The sequence below is a fragment of the Limtongia smithiae genome, assembly GCF_038497785.1.
Source record: "Limtongia smithiae strain NRRL Y-17922 unplaced genomic scaffold V1518scaffold_9, whole genome shotgun sequence".
In the NCBI taxonomy this organism is placed as follows: Eukaryota; Fungi; Ascomycota; class Lipomycetes; order Lipomycetales; family Lipomycetaceae; genus Limtongia; species Limtongia smithiae.
The window spans coordinates 44896-67579 of NW_027117630.1; the positions used below are offsets into that span (position 1 = coordinate 44896).

The window sequence follows — 22684 nt, forward strand, 5'->3', positions numbered from 1 at the left end:
CAATCACCAGTGCCATTCTTATCAACGATCTATTTAACTTACCGTATACGTACACGAGATGATGCAGTTCCTAAAAAAACAAAGCCCGCAGAACGCCACTCTATATTCAGACACAGAAAATTTCAAATCTCAGCACGTCAATCTATCTCAATCATAATTTTCGCCTTCTTCTTATTCCTGCTCACCTTTACGCTGTCATTCCATTCGGATTTCGTTCGATACTCTATATCAGAGTCATCGTCCAAATCAATCGTAGTGATCTTCCGTTTGACTGGTTCGCATTCATTTGTAACCGCGATGCCTACAGGCTTACTCTCTTCGATAGCCTGACCGTGGTCGTCTCCAATCATGCATTTGCCAATGATTTCCTCATCATATTTCGGCTCCAGCATGCCTCTCATCTCGCTGTGAAGCCAGTCACGCTCTTCTTTATTCAGTACCAGTCCGACGTCGAGCCGGGTGTCTTCAAAGTACTCCTCTTCGATATCTTCCTCCTCATCGTTCTCTTCAGGCTTGGTACTTCCTCCCGACTGGTACGTCATCTGCCGCTGCAGCGCAGCATTAATACGAAGTTGCCGTCCGCGCGCGCTGTTAGCCACGCGAGGATTGCCCTTATTCAGCTTGCCGCCCTCAAGCTGCATCCGTATGTCAAGATCGCCACCCACACTCACGCCCTCGCCAGCAAACTTTCTCCATTTCCGCCGTCGCACTATGCGCGTGCGCCGTGTACGTCGTACTGAGCCACCGCAGAACTCTTCTGGCATGTCTGCCTCATTCATGACGCCTAGGTATTCTTCTTCCGACGATCCGAGATGCCGGCCTCGCGAGTAAAGTCCCTCGCCAGTGTATCCCCTATCCTGCAGTTCTCTGAGCTCAATCATAAATCCGTTGCGCACGCCCCAGAACGCCTTCGAGTGGTTCATCTGCTTGTTATGTGCGAGCTCGTGGATCATGACGCTAAGAACTTGTCGAAACCCCAGATACGCGCCGCTTGGGCCCCGCAGCACGAGTCCAATTGTCTCGCCGCCATTATAGTTAATGCCCCAGTATTTGCGGTTGTAAGCGTGCTCCTCGAGGGACATGAGGGTGAGCGAATGGCGCTTCATAATGGGGAACACTATCGCTGCCACGCGCGACAGCAGCTCGAGGGAGTACAGTGGCGCGCCTGGTAAAGCAGTGGTGAAGGTGATGCGCTCATTAGGTTGCTGCTTCGCGTTAAACCGCTGCATTCCAACCGGCATGGCGCGCTGCTTCGAGCGTTCGGCTCAGCTCGTCGCTCGCTCATGACATTTGTTTCCGCGATTCTGCGTGAGGAATGGCCCAACCGCCGAACTTTGTTCAGTATTACGCTCAGCCAAGCACGACTATAATCCTGCGCGGTGCAGATTCTTGCTTTACTTTACTAGCAACTTCTTTTTACCATCTAATACACCTTATCAGTGTATTGGTTTCATAGATTACTAACTAGTGGGGACCGCAAAAGGTTTTATGGAGTATCATCGCCAATGGTATTACACAACCGTCTCCAAGCGTATTGCGGCAGTGCTATCGCAACCTTCCAAGTCTACTTACAGCTTATACTCTGTGCCTTGCTCATGCTTGTTTGCGGGAAAGAAGCGCTAGTCATTATCTGTATTCCTGGAAACAGTCTTAGGCAAGTTGGCAATTCATTGCCAGAGTAGCATTCATGAGGTGCAAATCCTGCGAAGATCTGACTGTTGTATTGTTGATGTTTATGATGATGATATATACTCGAAGTGACTAATTTAACTTACAGACGTCTTCCTGATTCCTGCAATGTTACATTGATCTTGCTGCGCTCATTATCATATATTGGCTATCAGGGTATCGCGCTCATCTACCACCCATCAATGCATCATATGAGGGGTACCTATAAGGCTATTCAACTTCAAAAGTCCGTCATCCAACTCTTCCTACAGTTTACAGTGAAAGCGGTACGTCATTCTCTGTCGTCCGTGCTAAGTGTTTGTGTGCAATGTAGTTGTGCCCGGTGTGTGCCATGCCAGAATATGTGTTGACGTAGTAGAGTGTCGCAATACTGACGCGATGATTGTTCGGTATGGCTAGTGATGTGCCAAAGTGTCTAGTGAGCAAAGGTTTGCTCTGATCGATAGTGTAAGCAAGTGGCGACACATCGAAAATGGCGTCGACTACCACGATGACGACCAAGCAAGGCAAGGACTCGGCAATTCAATGATCAAGAGAGATATCTAATGATTGGTAATATATATACAGTGCAAGCGAAGAAAAGAAAAGTGCGTCATACAACAGAGAGCGCTGGCGTAGCCAAGCGTGTCTCGCGCTAATGTCTAAGTGTAGGTGAGGCAGGCCAAGATCAACAGGGCGCGTCAAGCAAAGCAAATTCAGCACTACAGTAGCAGATACGTGTCCTCATAGTGTGTACAGTCCGATATATAGTGCAAAATAGAGAGCACGAGAGAGAATATGTTGCAGTGCTAGATGATCCGGTGAAGCTGCTGTGGAGCGGAGCTGTGGAGATGTACAGAGATAGGAAGAACCAAATAAGAAGCGGATGGAGGAGGGAGATGGCTATATGGAAGGCAAACGATTAATCGAGGCGCCTGAAAGTGTAAGTGCACAGCCGAACACTGGCACTTCGCAGCACTGCGCACAGAACATAATACGTCACGTCAACTACTCTTCTCGACCGCCGGACTGCGTAAGATAGTGCCACTTTTGCGCCGCCGTTCTACCGCATATCTGCACTCTCCGGCTAATTGCAGGCACACATCGTCGTGTAATTGACAACCTGCCCGATTGGGTATCTCAGCACCTCACGCGCAGTGCAGCACATTCGCGCGTCAGTAACGCGCAATCGCAATGCCAGCACAGAAATTATAAAATAACACTCTGACGCTTCTCTCAGTTGTCTGTGTCGCGCGTCGCACCAGCGCTACTGGCTTGCAATACGGAGTCCAATGCAGTCACCCTGCTCGGTAATTCGTTCTGAGACTCTATATATTTAAGCGCTCTATTTATAATCTTCGGCAGGTATCTTATGTATATTCGAGCTACAAAATCTTATTCTCTGTAATCAGTTGCAATGCTGCCATTCGCTCGTGACCGTCTATCAAGAGACCGTAGGGCGCCGTCTCCGGTACGACCACCGCCGCAAGACTTGATCGATTCCTGCAATTCCACCAACACCAGCCACTGTCGCCTGTACAGAACCGCGGCTACACTCTTGTCAGAACAGCATCAGCACATATCCGCACTATTTTAAAGTATATAATAACATCGTCCGGCAGACACAGTTTGCAGAAAAGTGATACAACGTCATATGCAGTCCGCAGAGCGGGTGAAAGAGGCTGGTAATTATGTAGGCATCAGCAATTAACAGCATCAGTTTCAACCAAATAAGCAGGCAATCAGCAGCAATATGGCAAAAACAATCTCCAATGTTAGCACAGGATGAACGGTGATGGAGGCTCTTAGACGACGTGAACTACTTGAAAGGGGTTTGTAGTTTTGCCGGCTGAGCTAGTTGGGGACCGATTTTTGCCTTCTTACACTAAGCAAGAGACTGGCAGGTATCATATGCGAGTTGACATGGAATCATGTGGTAGTAAGTCTATACCTGCAGCTACTTAAATTCGGTAATTTGATCTACACCGATCGTCACGGTCTTTGTCGTCATGAACTCCAACAATCCCCACTGCGCTCCAAATCGGCCGTATCCGCTCTCCTTGACTCCTCCATGCGGCAGTGTCGACTCGTCGTGCACCGTCATTCCGTTGATATGCACCGCGCCGCTCTCGATCTCCCGAGCAAGCAACACGCCTCGGACGACGTCCTTCGTCCAAATGCTCGCGGAGAGGCCATACCGACTCTCGTTTGTGCGCTCCACTGCCTCGGCTGCCGATTCGACTTTGCAAATCACCATCGTAGGTCCAAATGATTCCTCCGCGTACACCGCCGCGTGGACACCTACATCAGCGAGAATAGTGCGTCTGGCCACTCGCTCGTCCATCGTCGTCGCAGCAGCACCTCCGCAACCTTCCAACGTGCCGTACACCAGCCGTGCACCATGCTCGACAGCCTGCTTGACAAGTTTGTGCACGTGCGCCGCATGTTCTGCGGTGATCTGCGGCAGCGCGACCTCCGGCCATCCCATGGCCGCCTGCCGCACTAGCTGGATAAACTCTTCGTACACCTTCGCGTGCACGTACACTCGCTCCGTGCTCATACAGATCTGGCCCTGGTTCATAAACGCACCGAGTACACACATATGAGCGGCTTTGGCAAGATCCGCATCTGGCAAGATGATACTAGCAGCCTTGCCGCCAAGCTCGAGCAGGATCGGCTTCAGGTTCTCCGCGGCGGTGATTGCGAGCTGGCGGCCGGTTCGGGTTGAGCCTGTGAAATTCACCTTGGCGATCTCCGGCGTAGACACAAGCGCGGCAACCAGCGCCTGCGCATCGGCGGAGCGCATATGTAGCACGTTAAGCACGCCGTCGGGAAGTCCGCCGTCGATCATGCACTGCGCCATATGCGCATGTGTCGCGGGCGAATGCTCTGAGGTTTTGAACACTGCAGTGCAGCCTGCCGCCAGCGGCGTTCCAAAACTGCGCGCACTAAGGATTGAGGCGGCATTCCATGGGGCTATTCCGAGAACCGGTCCGAGAGGCTCATTGAAAACCAACGGGAATGATGTCGACGGGCTTTCGGATACAGGTGACCGTGCGACGAAGGACGTCGGAATGAGACTCGCCCAGTGCTGTATATGACGAATAGCGTCATCGTACATTTTTGTCGCGAATCCTTTCTAGCCACAGCATGTTAGTTATCGAAGGTCCACCAGCGAGATCAACTCACATCCGGGCTCCATTCTGCAACGGAGAGATCAATTCCCTCGCTTCTTGTCTTCATTAGATTCTGCGCACAGCAATTAGCTATTAATCCCCAGCAATCAGCGATTAACGTACTTCTGCGCCAGCCAACAGGATGTCGCGGCGCTCAAGCGGCGCGGTGTTTTTCCACCCTCGAAAGGCCGCCATAGATCCTCGTGCGGCAGCAACGACGTCATCAATTGTCGCTGCCTGTGCGTAATGCAGCACTTCCTGGTGAGTTCCAGTAGAATGCACTGGGATTAGCATCTCCGGATCGTCGCGCAATATTTTTGCTCCATTGATTATAAGCGGAACAATCCGTTTTGCCATGTTGGAGTTCCGATGTTCGCGTGTTGGACCAGAAAATTCGTATCAGAACTAAGCGAACCGTCAAGGCAGGCCCCTGACGCACGGCTGAAGCGAGGTCTGAGTTCTGCTATCTTCCACACTAAAGACTTCTCGCAGCAAGTCGGTACTGAGAGTCTGGGGATATTGCGTTCGTATCAAGTTAAATTACCTAACACTACCAGGAGGATTATCTTTATCGATCAGCATTAAATATTAAACCTGTTATCTAATTCTATGCTTCGGAAAAAGTATATCTGTTCATACAGTGACCGAACACTACATACATCTCCGCTTGGCATACTCTTCTTCCGTAATAGCCTGGTAGAACAAAATATATGCACTTGCAAGTCCCGGTCGATCGCCAAAAAAACCCTGTACATAGGCTTCATCGACGCGCTCCGCCATTTCGTCATCAAACAGAACCCATCCGGCGTGTTCAGTCTTCACAATAGAAACATAATGTCCATGGTACGGCCCGCCACCAACGTGCACCACCACTCCATAAAGTTCAAATATACTGTCTGGTTCGCTGAAGTCATCAGTAGTCGTGCCGGTGAAAAGACGGAGGTGGTATGGAAACTCTACGCGGTGGAAGAGCTTTACATTGCGTTGGAGATCTTCGCGGAATTTGAACCGCTTTAGATGTAGCGCAAAGATGCGAGGAACGCGTTTGATGCGCACACCACGCTGCGCTTCCTGCAGCCCACCACAGCAGTCGCACTGAAATTTGTTTGTACCGCAGAGCAGCTCTGAAGCCGCAAACTGTTGCAAGCACGCCGACACGGAGCAGTGTTCTTCGATGTCAATTGATAAGTCCAAAAACTGTTCGTCACGTCGGGAGACGGTTTCGCACGTGAGACACTTCGTTTCGCTGCAGAGCAAACCCTCAAATAGCTTCTTGAATCGCGCCTGTCCGCTCCCCGGTCCGCTGAGACTGCCGCGCCCCTTGGCACAGAGCACTTTATCCTGCGCTTCGATGCTCTCAAGAACGTCGTTTAGCACAAAGTTGAAAAACTCATGTGCGTCCTGGTGCATCGATGACCGAAAAAGCTCATTTCGTTTCTTCAGCGTCTCGACCAGTTTCATAGGCGACGCAACACCGGTGCGTGCGCGATTCTCGACGACAGCTTCGAAAAGGTCTTTCAATGCCGTGAACATAGTCTCCGGCATGCCGTAGGTCGCAGCGAGAGTGTGGTCTATGTTGATAATTGGCCCGGTTTGAAGCGCGCTCCGTTTTTTGACATCAGGTGTTCTTTCGTCGTCTTCTTCGGAGTGGCGGAGCGACGAGGCAAGCGGTGGAAGGCTTGCCGCCGGTGATGATGTGCCGACGGGCTTGGAGCTGTGCTGTGGGGATGTTGATGATGCAAAGGAGGAAGAGGATGGTAACTGTGTCGGGAAAGTTGCGCTGTTGCTATGTATGGGTGTCGTGCTACTCCGCCGTACAGGCTTGAGCATATCTGTAGGCAGTAGTATCGATCCAGCCCGGCTATTCCGCGTCGGCGTATATGATCTACCGTCGCCGTGTTCCATGATCGGCGGCGTTGGCGACCGCGGTGGCGGAGGCGGAGGCGGCGCCGAGTTAGCTGACGGTGCAAACGGCGACGCTGCGAAAGAGAAGTAAGTATTTGCAAACGAGCTCGCAAACGAGCTTGTACGCGAAAGCGCGCCTGGTGTCACTGTGCCGCTATTGTTTGCGCCTGCACCAGAGTTGGCAGAAGATGGGGATGAGAAACTCGAATTCGTGCTACCGATTTTGCTATTTTCAGACGAGAAGGCGTGTGGGGTTTTACCGCGGACGGAAAGGCGGGGTGAGCGGACGGCGGAGGAGTGCACAGGGTAGTTTAGCACGAGTTCGCGAAAGGGTTTGCTGTAGTAGAGACATTGTAAGATCGAGTTGCAATAGCTGAGTACGTTAACGAACTGAGACGGAGTGGACGGAGATTATGCGAGGACAGTACCATGTGTTTCCAAACTAAATAAGCAAGAGTCAGCAAGCACTTTCAGACAGATGCAGACAATAAGGTGCAAACTCACATTTTCCACGCCGAAATACTTGTCGCTGCCGTCCACTTCGGCAGAGTCGAGAGTACCGCCAGTAGTTGCGGATGACGATGTCGTTGAGATAGTCGTGTCTGTAGTACTACTGCTGTTGGTCCCGGAGTGGCCGTGAGCATGCAAATATGAGTGCGTCTGAGGATAGTTCCCGGCGCCGTTGACGGCACCCGGCGATCCCGGTGGTCCCGACGAAGGTGTGGACGGCTGTTCATGCATATCTTGTCAGCAAGTACTGCTAGCTGCATTGAGTGACACATAGACGTACCGGCCCGGCAAGCCATTTTATGAACGACATGAGGATGTGGAGGTAGTACTCCGGCTGGAGTTATCGCGCCTCCGATTACTGCGGACGTGGAAAACACACAAGCAAGTGCGGTGGGTCATGGGACCTGCCGTTGGTGGTATAGGATTTGCGGGGTGAAGACGGTGATGAGATGGGATGACGTTGGCGGACAGAGGATGACTCAAGAGTCGTCAGCGCGAGGTGGATATTTGTACTGACCACCGGCCTGTTCGCACGCTCCACTCGACTATCCAAATAGAATAATACGTAGGAGAATCGGTCTGGATTGCGCGCTGCGGGGCTACAGGTGGATCGTGACGATGGTTGACTTATCGTGCCAGACATTGCCAAAGTGCGCGCCGCACCGATGTTTCGCGATCAGATAACAGCTTTGAAGTGTTCATTTCACATTTTCAACCATCAGAGCGAATATAAACATGTACAAGCCCAGCAATGTTACTACCCGATCCCATTATTATCGCTCCTCATACCCATATTAGAAGTGCCTCGCTCCCGGCGCAGAATTATTCAAAGATTCCCAAGATGCTCTGATCCCCCATTTTCACCCTCTGTGCACAATGCCAATAATGTAGTACACATTTGAATGCGCCATGCAAAAAAAAGAAAGCCATTAGAGTCTGACGGTTGTTGTCAGACAAATGTGTAGGTCAGGTCGTCGTCATCCGGAGGGGTCAACACAGACGCGGCCGAGCTGCCGTTGGAGTGGACGAAGCGAAAGCCGCTAGAGACATTACGTTCCGGTAGGGGCGTGTGGAAGCGCTGTTGTCGTGAAGGCGTATCTATCACAGCGTCGGAGCCGAGAAGCAAATGTGCGGTATCGGCAATACGGGTGAGGTCCCAGTCACCGATGCCGGGCTTGGTCTCTCGCACGGCAGGAAATATGTTGGGCGAGAGCACGCCGTAGCCTTCTCGGTCGCGCTGCTCACCGCCGTAGCCATAGTCAGAAGCACCTAAAAACTTGCGCATGTGGCTGTCACTTGTTGGGCCGTGTCGCTTGTGAGGGACCGCTACAGACAGACTCGCAATGCCGAACTCGGCGAGAATAGGTGCGCCCGAGAGAGCGCCGACAAGAGCGTTGCAACCTGCGCCGTGCGTAACAAGAACGAGTACAACGTCAAGGTTGGTGGAGAGATCCAGTACTGATGGCGAGGCGCTGTCTCCGTAGAGGGAAACAAGACTTGCGAGACCATCGGAGAAGCGCTCGTACATTGCGCGCCAACGCTCGCCGTACTCGCCTGCGCGGCCAGCGCGCGTGAAGGGGTATGCCATATCAAGGTATGGCGCGGCGCCGTTAGAGAGCAACCAGGAGTAGGCGGACGCGACCAGAGAGGCATGGCCGTCATCGGGTGGCGGCGATGTATTGGCAAAGTAGTCCGGAGTGAGCCATTCGCCGAGGAAGGCGTCGACGCGCAAGGAGACCGAGATATTGGACTTGCAAGTGTGCAATGTGCGCGCAACACGGTTTGCTGTCATGACACAGCGCAGAAAGGGAGAGGTGTGGATGCACACCGCCACGCGGCGGTGGGGAGTAGCAGACAGCGGCGGCGTTAGGAGGGACAAGGAGCCGAAGAAAGCGGAGGACGAAGAAGAAGACGTAGTGGAAAGGGAGAAGGCAAGTGTTGAGGGCGAGCTGGAAAAAACGGAGGCAAAATCTGTTGTTGGTACTGCTGTTGGGGGTATGGCCGTTGGGGTTCTTACGGACACGGCCGTCGGCGTTGAGAAGGCACAACCGCAGAGGTCTCCACCATCGTCGCCGTCTGCCTCGCCAGAAACATCGGCGCGGAACGGCGCAAATGGCGGTGCGACTGAGTCGAGTGCGGCGTAAATCTCGTCCTGAACAGCGCCAGCGAGTTGGTCTGCCTCGGTGAGACCACCGGGTGCGAGCGGCGGGTCGTATGGTGTGGGTGAGGAGGAGCCCCAGTCGGGGTCGTCGGTGTCGCGGCGCGTCGCGTGGCGCGCAATAAGGACGCGGACGAGTGGCATCTGGGAGAGCGCGAAGGGTGAACGCGACTGATGGGGCAGAGGAGGATATAGTAAGAGGGGAACTTGGCGTAGTGTTCGGACGCAAGTTCGGCTGTCACATGCAAACGCCCTAAACAGCCACGTCTATGATCACGTGATTGCTGACTGACGCATGTATATGCTGTCTATTTACAAGATGCAACTATGAGAGAGATATCAGTCGCAGCGACCATCCGGCCACCCGTCCAGCCACCGAGATTTCCACAGGTCGCAGTCGAACTTCGGCTTGCCAAGTTTACGATTTACCTCGTTGTGCGCGTCGCAGAGCCAGCGCCCGAACTCCTCGCGGCCGCCGACTCGGGGCGCGTTTGCCGGCACTGCGATCCACGTGCGGAAGTCCTGCGCGCAGTGCGAGCATGGGTAAATCTGCCCAAATACGCGGAAAAAAGACTGCATGTCTGCCTGTTGCATCGTGCTAGCGGTTACAGGGTAGGTCGCAGCCACGCTGTGCAAGAACGTCCACGTCGAGCGGCCGAGCTCTTCCACGTCGGGCGGGCAGTCGGACGCGCGCGGAGCCGCGAGGGCCGCGCCAGCGAAGCCCTTGGCCTTGCGGAAGTCGAGGAGCGAGTTACATGTCTTGCAGCTGCGTGTTCGTGTCAGCTTGTGCAGCGAGACTGGAACTGGGATCGCGGACACTCACGGCTTGCCATCCTTGTCTAGCACGTAGCCAGGTGGCAGGTCCCTTTTGACTGCCTTTGGTGGATCATCAACCTGCTCGACGAGGATCTCGGCCATGCTGCTGCTTGGGGGATAGGCGAATCGTGTGGCGGCGGCGATGGCGCCAGTGAAGCTGGCCTTCAGGGCCGGCGCAGATGTCAGTTGAGGGTATTGTACTAAGAAGAAGCCACTTCGTCTTCTACTCGGCATCACCATCTCTTTTGTTCCCCCTGCGACCCCGTCCTCCCCTCCGTCCGCCTCCATCATCCCTGCGAGCACCGCGTTGTGTCATGTCTGTGCCCGCATACAATTACCCACCCCAGGGCGGTGTGCCCGCCGTGCCTTCCCAGTACGGCATACCGGCCCAGATAGCCCCGCCCCCTCAGCAACCCAACAACCCCGACTTTCAGTTCCAGGCTCCCGCTGCCGCCCCCGCTCCAGGTCTGCCCGCAATGCCCGACGCGATTCCGCAATCCTATGCTGCTGATCCTATCGCGGGCGCGCTTCCTCCCACGACTGCTGGCGCCGCCTCCGTTCCTGCGCACAAGTCTCGACGCGCATACGCGGCCGAGCAGTACACATTTGGCACTGCTGCTGTCCCTGGCACTGCGCACGCTCCCCTCGCTGATGCCGGCATTCCCGGTACGGCCCAGCCCGCGTATGGGATGCAGAACACGATGTACACCCCTGCGGGTGCTCCCCAGCTCGCTACCACCGGCGCCGCTGCACCTGTCGCTGTTGCTCCTGGAGTGGTCCCCACCGCAAACCAAGTCTACGGTGGATACGAGCCGGTCACTGCAACTCAGCCTACTTCTGGTACGGGTTCTGGATTTGCTAGTCAGTTTGCCGGACTCAGTCTCGGCGGCTCTGGCAGTGCGACGGCTGCTGCTGGCGCTAAGCAGCAGACCCTCCAGCCGGTAAGGCGAATCGACAATCTTTTGGTGCGTCGCTCAATTGTACTGACCAGTTCTTGTAATAGGCCAGCATACTCCCGCTTAATCAGCTGTACAACATCGATCTACTCCAGCAGATCCCGCCACCTATCTCGGATCTCAGCTTGCCTCCGCCGCCGATCATCCTCCCCCCCAACGTGCGTAAACCTCCCTCCAATCCGCGCACTTGCTAACGTTGTGCTAGGCCTCCGTGACCAACTCCCCGACTGCGAATTGCCCCCCGCCTTATATGCGGTCAACGCTGAATGCTGTCCCCATCTCGAACTCGCTACTCAAGAAGAGCAAGCTCCCGTTTGCGCTCATCATCCAGCCCTATACATCTTTGCGTGACGACGAGGCCCCGGTGCCTGTTGTCAACGACTCCATCATTTCCCGCTGCCGCCGATGCCGAAGCTACATCAACCCCTTCGTCACCTTTGTCGACCAGGGCCACCGATGGAAGTGCAACATGTGCAACCTCACCAACGACGTCCCTACCGCCTTTGACTGGGACTCGATCAACCAGAAGCAGGTCGATCGCTGGAAGCGTGCGGAACTCAACAACGCTGTCGTCGAGTTCGTCGCCCCGAAGGAGTATATGGTCCGGCCGCCTCAGCCCCTCGTCTACGTCTTCCTAATCGACGTCAGCGCTGCCGCCGTCTCCAGCGGTCTTGTCGCCACCACCGCACGCACTATCCTCGAATCGCTTGACCGCATCCCTAACAAGGATAAGCGCACCCGTCTTGCATTCATTTGCGTCAACCAGTCCTTGCACTACTTTACCGTCCCGCCACCACCCGCGCCTTGCGAGCCCTCTATGCTCGTCGTCTCTGACCTCGAAGAGCCGTTCCTGCCCGTGCCTCATAACCTGCTCATCTCTCTCACCGACTGCCGCCCTGGCATCGAGATTCTGCTCAACCGCCTTAACGACATGTTTGCCAACTCCTCTAGCACCACAAACGCCATGGGTCCCGCACTCAAGGCAGCGCATAAGCTTATTGGCAACGTCGGCGGCAAGATCATCTGTCTCATGGCATCTTTGCCTAATGTCAACCCTGGCAAGCTCGAGGCCCGTGATGACAAGAAGTCGCTCGGAGCCGGTGCGGAGAAGTCGCTGTTGCACACGCAGAACGGTTTTTACAAGAGCTTTGCTGTTGAGTGCAGCAAGAGCCAGGTCTCTATTGACATGTTTTTGTTTTCGTCACAGTACCAGGACGTGGCCTCACTCAGCAACCTGCCACGCTACACATCCGGCCAGACCTACTTCTATCCTGGGTGGAACGCGGGCCGACCGGAGGACGCGATCAAGTTTGCGCACGAATTCTCGGAACACCTGTCAATGGAGATCGCTCTTGAGGCGGTGCTAAGGGTGCGCGCCAGCAACGGCGTGCGCATGAGCACGTTTTATGGCAATTTCTTTACGCGCTCGTCTGACCTCTGCGCGTTCCCTAGTTTCCCGCGCGACCAGAGCTACGCAGTCGAGGTCGCGATCGACGAGAACATCTCACGGCCATTTGTGTGCATGCAGGCTGCGGTTCTGCACACGACGTGTAACGGCGAGCGCCGCATTCGCGTGATCACGCTGGCGCTGCCGACGACGCAGAACCTCACGGACGTGTACGCTTCTGCAGACCAGATCGCGATCACCGCATTCTATGCGCAGCGCTCGGCAGAGAAGACTTTGTCTGCTGGCCTCGTTGAGGCGCGGGATCTGATTGTCGGCAAACTCGCTGACATGCTGACAACATACCGCAAGGAGCTGATGACCTCAAATGTAGGCGCGTCCGCGCCGCTGCAGTTCTGCGCGAACCTACGCATGCTTCCCCTGCTTTTCCTTGCGCTGATCAAGCACGTGTCACTGCGCAAGTCCGCGCAGATTCCCTCTGACCTGCGCTCAGCTGCTCTCGACCTGCTCGGTACGCTCCCAGCCAAGTATTTGATTCAGTACATCCACGCGGATCTCTACTGCCTACACGACATGCCCGACAGTGCGGGCCGTCCGGACGAGAAGACGGGTGAGATTGTTCTGCCGCCAAAGCTGAACCTGTCGAGCGCGCGCATCGAGCGGTACGGCTTGTATCTGATCGATGACGGGCAGACGCAGTTTCTGTGGGTTGGTCGCGACGCGGTGCCGCAACTCGTGGCTGACGTGTGGGGCTTGCCTTCGCTCGAGCACCTGAAGGCGGGTAAGGCAACGCTGCCAGTGCTCGACACCGACCTGTCGCAGCGAATAAACGCGATTATTGCCAAGCAACGCGAAAAGCTTGGTTCGGTGGTGTGGCCGAACCTGTACGTGGTGCGCGAGGACGGAGACCCCAGCCTGAAGCTGTGGGCTTCGACGTATCTAATTGAAGACCGCACGGATCAAGGAAAGAGCTACATGGAGTTTTTGACAAACATGCGCGAACGCACGAGCTAGGCGTGTGTCGTGCCCGATTTAAGAAGCTGTCTATGATATAATTATTTTTGTTTTCTCATTCTAGTTCGCATTGTGTATTTTTGCGTTTGAACGCCGTGCCGCCAGCACTCAGGGATGTAAAATCGTCGTATAAGATAGAAAAGAGGCAGCGACGGCGGCGCCATTGTAAGTATACTGCTGTATGAAGGAGACACACAGGACTGCGACAGTTGTAAGTATGCAACGCAGAAACGAGTCGTGGGCTGTGGCAAGTCATACTCTGCACGCGTCGACGCGTAAATGCACGGCGCGTCGCAACGCGGGCTTGACGCAAACGGATTAAGGTTATTGCCGAAGCCGGCCTAGTTGCGGCGCCAGGGGCTGCGCAGCGGGTTCTGACGACTTTCCCTGTTAAGCGGCGTGCAGCAGGCTGGTGTTTCGAGATGTGTCGACGCGCGCCTTGTGCAACAGAGCTCATTCTATAATCTTTCTTCCTCTTTTGCCTCTCCATCTTGCTCTGCCGGTCACAAGTGCTCTTGTACTTGAAGTGCTTAGAGAATATCACGCATCTCGAACCGAATCGACGATCTACCTAACATCATGGGCGCAGCTACCCACGACGACGGCGTCCTGGATCCTCAATTTCATGTGTCGGAACAGTACGATGTGCTCGATGTAGTTGGGCGTGGGGCATACGGTATTGTGAGGTTCGTTTATGATTGAAGGAGCCCTTCTATGGCGCTGTCGTGAGAGCGGGGAGGGGTGTACGGACGACGTTCTGACTCGTGCTTGTAGATCCGCGATCCACAAGCCGTCTGGCCAGAAGGTCGCCATCAAAAAGATTGCGCCATTCAATCACTCGATGTTTTGCTTGCGTACACTGCGGGAGATCAAATTGCTGAAATATTTCAACCATGAGAATGTACGTGTGTGTTGGTGGCAACTGCGGACGTGCAAGACTTACAATATCATATGCAGATAATTTCGATTTTGGATATACAACGCCCAGCCAGTTTTGACGAGTTCAACGAGGTCTATTTGATTCAGGTGCGCTGAAAGTATACAGGTTGGGGTGGATGTGTGATCGCGTGTAAAGTGCTGACGGTGTACGAGGAACTCATGGAAACCGACATGCACCGCGTAATCCGCACACAGACGCTGTCTGACGACCACTGCCAGTACTTTATTTACCAGACACTGCGCGCGCTGAAAGCGATGCACTCTGCGAACGTATTGCACCGAGATCTGAAGCCGTCAAATCTGCTCCTGAACGCGAACTGCGACTTGAAGGTGTGCGATTTTGGACTTGCGCGCTCGGTGGCGTCGGCGGATAACAACCAGGGCTTCATGACGGAATATGTGGCAACTCGTTGGTATCGTGCGCCGGAGATCATGCTTACCTTCAAAGAATACACCAAGGCGATCGACATGTGGAGCGTGGGGTGCATTCTCGCGGAGATGCTCAGCGGCAAGCCGCTGTTCCCCGGCAAGGACTACCATAACCAGCTGACTCTGATCCTAGACGTGCTTGGTACGCCGACGATGGAGGACTACTATGCTGTGCGCTCGGCGCGCGCACGCGAGTACATCCGCTCACTGCCATTTAAGAAGCGAGTGCCGTTTTCGGCTCTGTTCCCAGGGGTGAATCCGCTCGCGATTGATCTGCTGGAGAAGATGCTCACTTTCAATCCTTCGAAGAGGATCACCGTCGAGGACGCGCTGCAGCATCCGTACTTGGAGTCCTACCATGATCCGGACGACGAACCCACAGCGGCGCCTATCGACGACGGGTTTTTCGATTTCGATCGGCGGAAGGGAGAGCTCTCGACGGAGCAGCTGAAGGGTAAGTTCTGACCTCTTTTGTGACGCGTGTTTCGCGCTTTTTGTGTGCTTGGACGTGTGTGAGTGCCTGTGTGCCCGCTCTCTGCGTGCTTCGGATTTTGGTGAATTTTACTAGGAACGTGCGCCGAACATGATTATCCAGAGCACATTGCCGTGACAGCAAGCATGATGATCACGGAGAAGGATTTCGTAAGGATTCATCGGCAACGTGCCGATTACGATGGTAATCGCGCGCGGCTGACTAGAGCCGTGGTATTCTATGCAACGCTGGCGACCTTGACGGATGGGTATTGAAGCCACGCGTCGGGGTGATTGGGTCCCGGATATTTTTTACTTGTCGCTCTGTTTTTCGCCAGAGTGTATTATCGTCTGCCCCGCTTGTCGGCTGTGTGCGTGTTTAGGGCGGCTGGCGGAGCGGTGACGTCGATGCTGAAGACATGGCACAGCTCGTGGGCATACGCTGAATGACAAGAGGGCGACTGGCGGAAATGTCTGGACCAATGCTGGGGACATTCCTACTGCGCTGACATTGGACGGCAGTGCTCAGCCACAGGAGCTACAGGGCGCTGTTTGACAGCTAGCAGAGCTCTAGTGAACGCCCGAGCAAGCCGCCGCTGTGAACCACGCAGCGACAGCGGCCAGAACGATAGGCGGGCGCACGTGTCGCAGCATGATGATGAGGTTTGCGTTAAGGGCGCAGACAGCGCAAGACGACGACGCAGGCGCCACCGGAAGCTAAGCTCGACGCGACCGACACATCCCTCAGACGGACTAGCGGCCCTGTTAATTTTTCGTTAATTGTTCGATGTGGCGGCGACTTTGGATCGCTCGCCCAGCTGCCGCATAGTGGCGATCATGGCATGGCAGGGCGATGCTTGGTGTTATTGGCTCTGCCGACATGCGCTGGGCAGGGTCGAGAGATGGAGCGACAAGCGGGGCAGGGGGTTGGCAAGAGGCGGCGGCGGTCAACGCCGAGAGATGGTAGAGCGTGCTCCGTCTTGGACGACGGACATCACGGTATCTCAGACTCAGACGGCTGTGGACTTGTTTCTCGTTCTCGTCCGTGGCGTCGCGGACGTGCTTTCCCGGAGACGAAGGTGGGCGCGGAGGACCGGCTGTCCGGGAGGCGAGAGCGCGTGAGCAGCGCACATGGGCAGACCGCTGGCCGCGCGCCGACGAGAAGGGTGGGTGCAAGGGCCCGTTTGTGTGCAGGCCAGGGCCAGCGTGCCGGGGCCGAGTGCTGGGCGAGACAGAAGCATGCATGAGGAGCACCAGAGTAGTAATGTCGCGGCTTCTTGGCGGCTGCCGAGGACCGCGGCAGGAGGCGTGAGGCGGATCAGGCGCGATGCAGATCGGTCATACTACGAGCACCAGGAGCACCGCGAGCACACATAGAGCACACGGGTACAGAGAGGATTGCTAACGGACATTTTCTACAGAATTGGTCTACGCGGAAATCACACGGGCATAGGGACGGGCGGTGGGAGTGGTAGACTAGTGGGACTGCAGGGTGGTTCAGGAGCGCGAAATAGAACACGTTGCAGACGAAGATGGACGAGAGCGCCAGGCACTCGACACGTGCGCGGCGCGGGGCAGAAACGTGGGGTCCGGCCCAGCAGCTGATTGGTCGCCGCACAGCGTGGCATTGCACTGCCACGCGGGGCTGGTGCTGGGCAGTGGGGCGGTCGCGGCGCAAGCCGTGGCACAGGCGGCGCGCGGATAATAAAGACGCGCTCACGTCCGTTTCTCTTCCACTTCGTCGTCGTCGTCGTCCTTCTTACCACTCCTCATCTTCAGCAATGACTACTACCGCAGGCGGCAACGCCGCTTTCCATAACTTTGTTAATGACTTCGCCCACATTCAAGATCCCAACGAGCGCCGTCGTCTTGCCCTGGAGAAAATCGATAATGCGCCTTTCGGCTGGTACCACGTGCGCGCCATCATGGTTGCCGGTATTGGTTTCTTCACCGATGCCTACGATATCTTCGCTATTAACATCGGCGTCACCATGCTTGGCTATTCTTACTTCGGAGCGGCCAAGCTTCCTACTAACTCTGACACCGCCGTCAAGGTGGCTACCTCTGCTGGTACCGTCGTTGGTCAGCTGTTCTTCGGTTGGATTGCCGATGTCGTCGGTCGCAAGCGTGTCTACGGTATTGAGCTCATGATCATCATGGTTGGTACTCTCGGCCAAGCTATTGCTGGTCAGTCTCCCTCCACCGACATTATCGGTGTTCTCATTTTCTGGCGTGTCATTATGGGTATCGGCATTGGTGGTGACTACCCTCTCTCTTCCATTATTACCTCTGAGTTCTCTACCACTAAGTGGCGTGGTGCCATCATGGGGGCCGTCTTCGCCAATCAGGGCTGGGGCCAGCTGGCCGCCGCCGTTATCGGCCTAATCGTCACCGTTGGGTTTAAAGAGTCTCTCAAGGCCGCCAGCACCGCCGCGGAGTGCCTCGACAACTGCACTAATGCTACCGATAAGATGTGGCGTGTCCTTATCGGTTTCGGCGCTGTCCCTGCTTGCTTCGCACTTTACTTTCGTCTGACCATCCCCGAGACTCCCCGTTACACCTTTGATGTTGCCCGTGAGCTCGAGAAGGGTGCTGCTGATATCGAGAAGTACGTTTCCGGCAAGTATGGCAATGCCACCGAAGCCGACATCAAGGCGCTCCAGGATGCCGAAGTTAACAACGCCGAGCTCGACGTTCCCAAGGCGTCCTTTAAGGACTTCTGCAACCACTTCAAGCAGTGGAAGCACGGCAAGATTCTGCTTGGTACTGCTGGTACCTGGTGCATGCTTGATATTGCTTTCTACGGTCTTGGCCTTAACAACTCAACCATTCTCTCCGCCATCGGCTATGCTGGTCAGTCTAACGTGTACACCAACCTTTACAACACCTGTGTCGGCAACATCATCCTCATCTGCGCGGGTGCTATCCCTGGTTATTGGTTTGCTGTCGCCACCATTGATACCGTCGGCCGCAAGATGCTCCAGCTCATTGGTTTTATTGTTCTTACCATCCTTTTTTGCATTATCGGTTTTGCATACAACAAGATCTCCGGTCACGGCCTTCTTGCGCTCTACGTTCTCTGCCAGTTATTCGAGAACTGGGGTCCGAACACCACCACTTTCATCGTCCCAGGCGAGTGCTTCCCTACACGCTACCGTTCCACCGCCCACGGTATCTCCGCCGCCTCTGGCAAGATTGGCGCCATTATTGCACAGGTCGCCATCGCTCCCCTCCGCACCCGTGGATGCCCAGGTGGTACTTGCTGGCTTAACCACGTCATGGAGATCTTTGCTCTCTTTATGCTTGTTGGTGTCATTCTGACTCTCCTTATTCCTGAGACCAAGCGCCAGACTCTCGAGGAGCTCAGCGAGCGTCTTCACGGTGAGGTCGCTTATCCCCAGCGTGCTTCCATCCCGGAGTCGTCCTCTGAGAGCGAGAAGAAGATCAGCGAGTAATTCGTCTTGCTGTGATGTACTAAAATGTGTTTTGTGTTTCTTTTGTATGTCGTTTGTAATCTTAATATTCATTGAGCGCTACACATACGCTGCAACGTCGTTTACACTTATGGCATTTGTGATTTGCTGGATTGCGCTTTTGGGACTGTAAACGGGTTTTTGATTTTTTGTTTTCTTTTACGGGGAATAAACTGCACTTGGATGGATCTGGCTCGAGTTAGCGAGGCGCGTGAGGTGACTACTAGTGCTGGCTGATGTTCGCACGTGGGCAATTCCCCTGCAGTGATTGGCTCCCTGTTGCCAACGCAGCCTGTGTGGCTTGTACACGGGATGATGTTGTGGCGGAGCAGAGACTGCGGTCCGTGCGTGAACAGTTCCCGGAACCGCCCAGCCGCAGCCACCGTCGCGATCCATGTGACGTCACGACAGCGTACGCCCGCAGATCCATAGTGGACGCACAAGGCACGACTTATGCACGAAACAAAGGAACTAGACATTATAAAATAGCGTCTAACCGTTGACGGCGTTGTGGAAGTACTTTGTGTTTGGTTGTGTGAGACGTCATCCGCATGTGCAGCACTCTCGTTCATCGATGTCAGCATCGTCGTGCACCATCATGCGCTAATCCATCCACCGCTCAGCATGATCTCGATCCTCGCTGTCAGGCGGGTGCTGTAGAGTTAAGCACTGCGGGCGCATGATAGGGCTGATGATCGTGATCTGGGACAGTTCGTGTTCTTACGAGATGTTATGCCAGGACTTAATATTAGGACGGACAGTGCGCCATGGGTTCCGACTGCAGGTAAAAGTACATGAAGAAAGGTTGTGCTACTGGCTTGCTCTTACTCGAGTTGTGTGGATGGGCAAGGGAATGCCTGCGATCGCGTTGCAGCGCCTTTATGCTCATTCCTTGAAGGAGTGGTGTACATCGTTGACATGCTGTGACTCGACGCAGACTTAACTCGTGTGCTATTAATTAATCAATTAGTGATGAGACGCAGTTCAGCTGACAGTCAGCCATTTAATAGCATCTCAAGTTCATAAAGCTACGATACGCCGTGTCATGTTTGGCATAGCATACTGCGGAAGTGTAGAATCCTTTCATACGTTAGTCTTCTTCAGTCGTCCTCACTGACCAGTGTACCGCAACAACAAGAGCACTACGGACGGCTGCGTCAGCATTCAGGGGTAGCAGGCTTGGCTTGCGTAGAACCTCGATTGTGGAAGAAAATTTTGTCTGTTGTGCGTGTCCTCGCCATCAATATCAATTTGTTTTCTGGCTGCCAGGGTAAGGAAGTAATATCCAGAGATCTTCTAACCACATCTTCTGGATGCCCACGCGATAACATAGTCAAAAGTCGCTGCTCAGCTGTGTTCCCAACATTACGGTAAGCCTTCATTGGCTGAGATGAAGTGCGTGAAATTTGAAGCGCCTGGCTCAGCAAGGGAAGAACAAACAAGCAGCAGATGTTGAGCAATAATGCGTAGTTCTTAGACGCGTTGCCAATCTGACTGCCTGTTTAGTACATATGCCGACGCGTCGTACGGCCGGGTTAACCACACTAGCGCTGATCGTCCTACGAATATCAGTGCTTGCTACATGTGTTCCAGGGGGTAACGCCGGGCTGTATAACGATGATCAAACGAACGACCGCTGTACACACCCTCGTAATTTGCTATAGATAGCGCCTATTAGAGCATGCTATGAAGTTTTTCGACTAGTGATTTCGAGTTTGTTCAGAGAGATAGGCTTGACAGGATTGTACTGCCACGTACATATAGCAATCCAGTCGGTGTATGTTAACGTGCATAGAATAAATGCGAAGCTAAACTCGACATTCGCTAACTACTCGAAATCTGGAAGCAGACTGCATTCATATAGTACGGCTCCGACCCGCAGGATTTGTCTTATTGCTCCATAGGTTGCACAGAACTTCTCGTGTTGGACAATCAGCGTGTCATCGTGGCGCGTTCAAGCGATGCAATGCCACTAGACCTATTGGACCGGAAGAATTCCAGTTCGTTTGCCTGCAGAACAAATCTCTGCGGTGACCAGATCTAGAAAGCACAAAACACGTTAGTTGGCAATCCAAACCTGGTAAAGTTACACGGGTTCAACTTCTAGTGTGTGTCATAAGCTGTCCACTATGTCGCAGCTCGAGAAGAGCTACGTGAAATTCCTTTAGGTACCCTGCACCACTCCGCATGGTTCACGCCAATCTGCAGGCTGTCTGAACTCGCTGTTGAAACGAGATATCGGACTAGAAGAAGCTGGCTGCCGGCGCGGCTCAGGCGAGACTATAAGAGAGCACACAGTCCTGCCAATGGAGCTATGCCCGTTCGGATAGTTCTTACGGCACTGGCGACAAGCGACACGCTAGACGTGACGTTGGGATGTGGCAATCGGACAAGCTTGACAGAAGAAGATAGCCTTTGGACTCTGTTAGGCCCAATATATCCCGTCTAACCATGTCAGCAGTTGGTCAGACGAATGCTACCCGGGCAAGAGAGTGATTCACTTTGGTCGCCCGTTTCAACTAAAGATATGACCATCTTAGCGTTCTCGCAGAGTTTGCCACAAGAACGCTCAACCTGTTCTGTTGGTCTGCAGTTCGCTAAACGGCCCATCAGGTCTTGGCAGTCTCTCCGGAATAGGACGTTAGTTGCTGCTTGCATAAGGGTGATCTGGAAGAATAGTTAGGCACACAAACAGACGCCATGCGCGAGGAAGCCATGTGCAACATTTTAAACTCAGGTCAGCCGGGATCAGTTTCCGACTGCGTATAACTCCATTATAGTTCGATAAAGGCTGTATTCAGTCTCAATTCAAGAAGATTGAGCAAGGAGTGCCAAATTTCGCTGGCAAGCGAGTAGCGTACGACGGGTAAGGGTTATTTTGACTCCGGCGGACCGTCTATTGGACGGACCGGCAAGGGTTAGACGTGGACGGGTCAGCCAGCGATGAGGCTGAAGACAGGGTTGGGTACGCCAGTAATTTCGGAAACCGTGGACCCTGCTCAGGACTCGGGTCCCTTTTGACCAGCCGGCGTCGACGTTCGAATACTGCGCGGGTATGACAGTTCTGCAGCGGCTGGCGCGGCTGCATGGCGTCGTCGCCTCCTTGCGAGTTGCGCAAGTCTCAGGAGTCGCTTCTCGCACTGACAGAATTAGCAACTCGCTGAGTGTGAGAGGACGAATTGATCGTGCGACACGTGTTGGATCGCTCTTCGTCTGGTATACCTGTCACATCATAACGATAAGCAGTTGGCAAAGCACATACCCGTTTTGGTGTATATATTTTCTCGCCCTCGAACCATCGATAGTCAATACAACGTATTCACACTGATGCGGTCACTGCGCGTGATCGTTTTGCACGAGCAGTGTTCGTGCTGAGGAAGGAACTGGCGACCAGAGCGGATAGTCTGCCAGCACTTTCTAACATGAGTTTTCTGACTTGTCTCCTTCAGAGCGCTGAAAAGATCACGAGAGCAGGTCGCAGTGATATGCAAGCTGTAAAGCGACTCGGCGTCTCCTGCTTGGCACGAAGGCCGCCTGCCCGCCCATAACTGCCGCAAAAAAAGCTCAACGGAGTAATCTCTTAGCGATAAATTGGAACATTATTAACTTATTTCCTCTCAATCTTATACTTGTGATGATGGCTTGGCCGACAGGGTCCGAATCAATATCGGCTCGCATTCAGACGACAAATTGCTGGAAGACGAGGATTTCATGCAACGAGAAATTGCCACCCTGCCACGACTTGCGTTAATGATAGACAAACG

At 54.1% G+C, this 22684-nt stretch overlaps 8 protein-coding genes across 8 annotated transcripts; 3 read left to right on the top strand and 5 right to left on the bottom strand.

Moving 5' to 3' along the window:
* Window positions 1-359: 359 nt before the first annotated feature.
* On the bottom strand, window positions 360-1241 carry V1518DRAFT_361848 (WLM domain-containing protein; the record flags this gene model as incomplete). The annotated part of the gene is made up of 1 exon (XM_066901215.1): window positions 360-1241. A coding segment is annotated over one exon (882 nt), but the record flags the coding sequence as incomplete, so codon positions are not given.
* Window positions 1242-3445: 2204 nt separating this feature from the next.
* On the bottom strand, window positions 3446-5348 carry V1518DRAFT_325942 (aldehyde dehydrogenase domain-containing protein). The gene is made up of 3 exons (XM_066901157.1): window positions 4968-5348; window positions 4858-4917; window positions 3446-4807 (listed from the first exon to the last, which is right to left on the bottom strand). The coding sequence occupies exons 1-3, from the start codon at window positions 5199-5201 to the stop codon at window positions 3626-3628; spliced, it is 1476 nt and encodes a 491-aa protein (XP_066758335.1). The 5' UTR covers window positions 5202-5348; the 3' UTR covers window positions 3446-3625.
* Window positions 5349-5373: 25 nt separating this feature from the next.
* Window positions 5374-7914, bottom strand: V1518DRAFT_419269 (uncharacterized protein). The gene is made up of 4 exons (XM_066904719.1): window positions 7540-7914; window positions 7254-7478; window positions 7178-7191; window positions 5374-7122 (listed from the first exon to the last, which is right to left on the bottom strand). Exons 1-4 carry the CDS (start codon window positions 7567-7569, stop codon window positions 5496-5498), a joined length of 1896 nt encoding a protein of 631 aa, XP_066758336.1. The 5' UTR covers window positions 7570-7914; the 3' UTR covers window positions 5374-5495.
* A 29-nt stretch (window positions 7915-7943) lies between these two features.
* Window positions 7944-9636, bottom strand: V1518DRAFT_419271 (uncharacterized protein). Its single transcript, XM_066904720.1, has one exon. The coding sequence runs from the start codon at window positions 9559-9561 to the stop codon at window positions 8209-8211; it is 1353 nt and encodes a 450-aa protein (XP_066758337.1). The 5' UTR covers window positions 9562-9636; the 3' UTR covers window positions 7944-8208.
* V1518DRAFT_419273 (ERV/ALR sulfhydryl oxidase domain-containing protein) lies at window positions 9637-10356 on the bottom strand. Its single transcript, XM_066904721.1, has 2 exons — window positions 10241-10356; window positions 9637-10183 (listed from the first exon to the last, which is right to left on the bottom strand). Exons 1-2 carry the CDS (start codon window positions 10333-10335, stop codon window positions 9757-9759), a joined length of 522 nt encoding a protein of 173 aa, XP_066758338.1. The 5' UTR covers window positions 10336-10356; the 3' UTR covers window positions 9637-9756.
* A 191-nt stretch (window positions 10357-10547) lies between these two features.
* On the top strand, window positions 10548-13608 carry V1518DRAFT_428331 (uncharacterized protein; the record flags this gene model as incomplete). The annotated part of the gene is made up of 3 exons (XM_066906087.1): window positions 10548-11174; window positions 11237-11347; window positions 11395-13608. 3 exons carry the CDS (start codon window positions 10548-10550, stop codon window positions 13606-13608), a joined length of 2952 nt encoding a protein of 983 aa, XP_066758339.1.
* A 340-nt stretch (window positions 13609-13948) lies between these two features.
* On the top strand, window positions 13949-17185 carry V1518DRAFT_419278 (kinase-like domain-containing protein). The gene is made up of 5 exons (XM_066904722.1): window positions 13949-14294; window positions 14383-14509; window positions 14566-14634; window positions 14701-15430; window positions 16869-17185. The coding sequence occupies exons 1-5, from the start codon at window positions 14188-14190 to the stop codon at window positions 16898-16900; spliced, it is 1065 nt and encodes a 354-aa protein (XP_066758340.1). The 5' UTR covers window positions 13949-14187; the 3' UTR covers window positions 16901-17185.
* V1518DRAFT_419281 (major facilitator superfamily domain-containing protein) lies at window positions 17186-19115 on the top strand. Its single transcript, XM_066904723.1, has one exon. The coding sequence runs from the start codon at window positions 17229-17231 to the stop codon at window positions 18900-18902; it is 1674 nt and encodes a 557-aa protein (XP_066758341.1). The 5' UTR covers window positions 17186-17228; the 3' UTR covers window positions 18903-19115.
* The last annotated feature ends 3569 nt before the right edge of the window (window positions 19116-22684 follow it).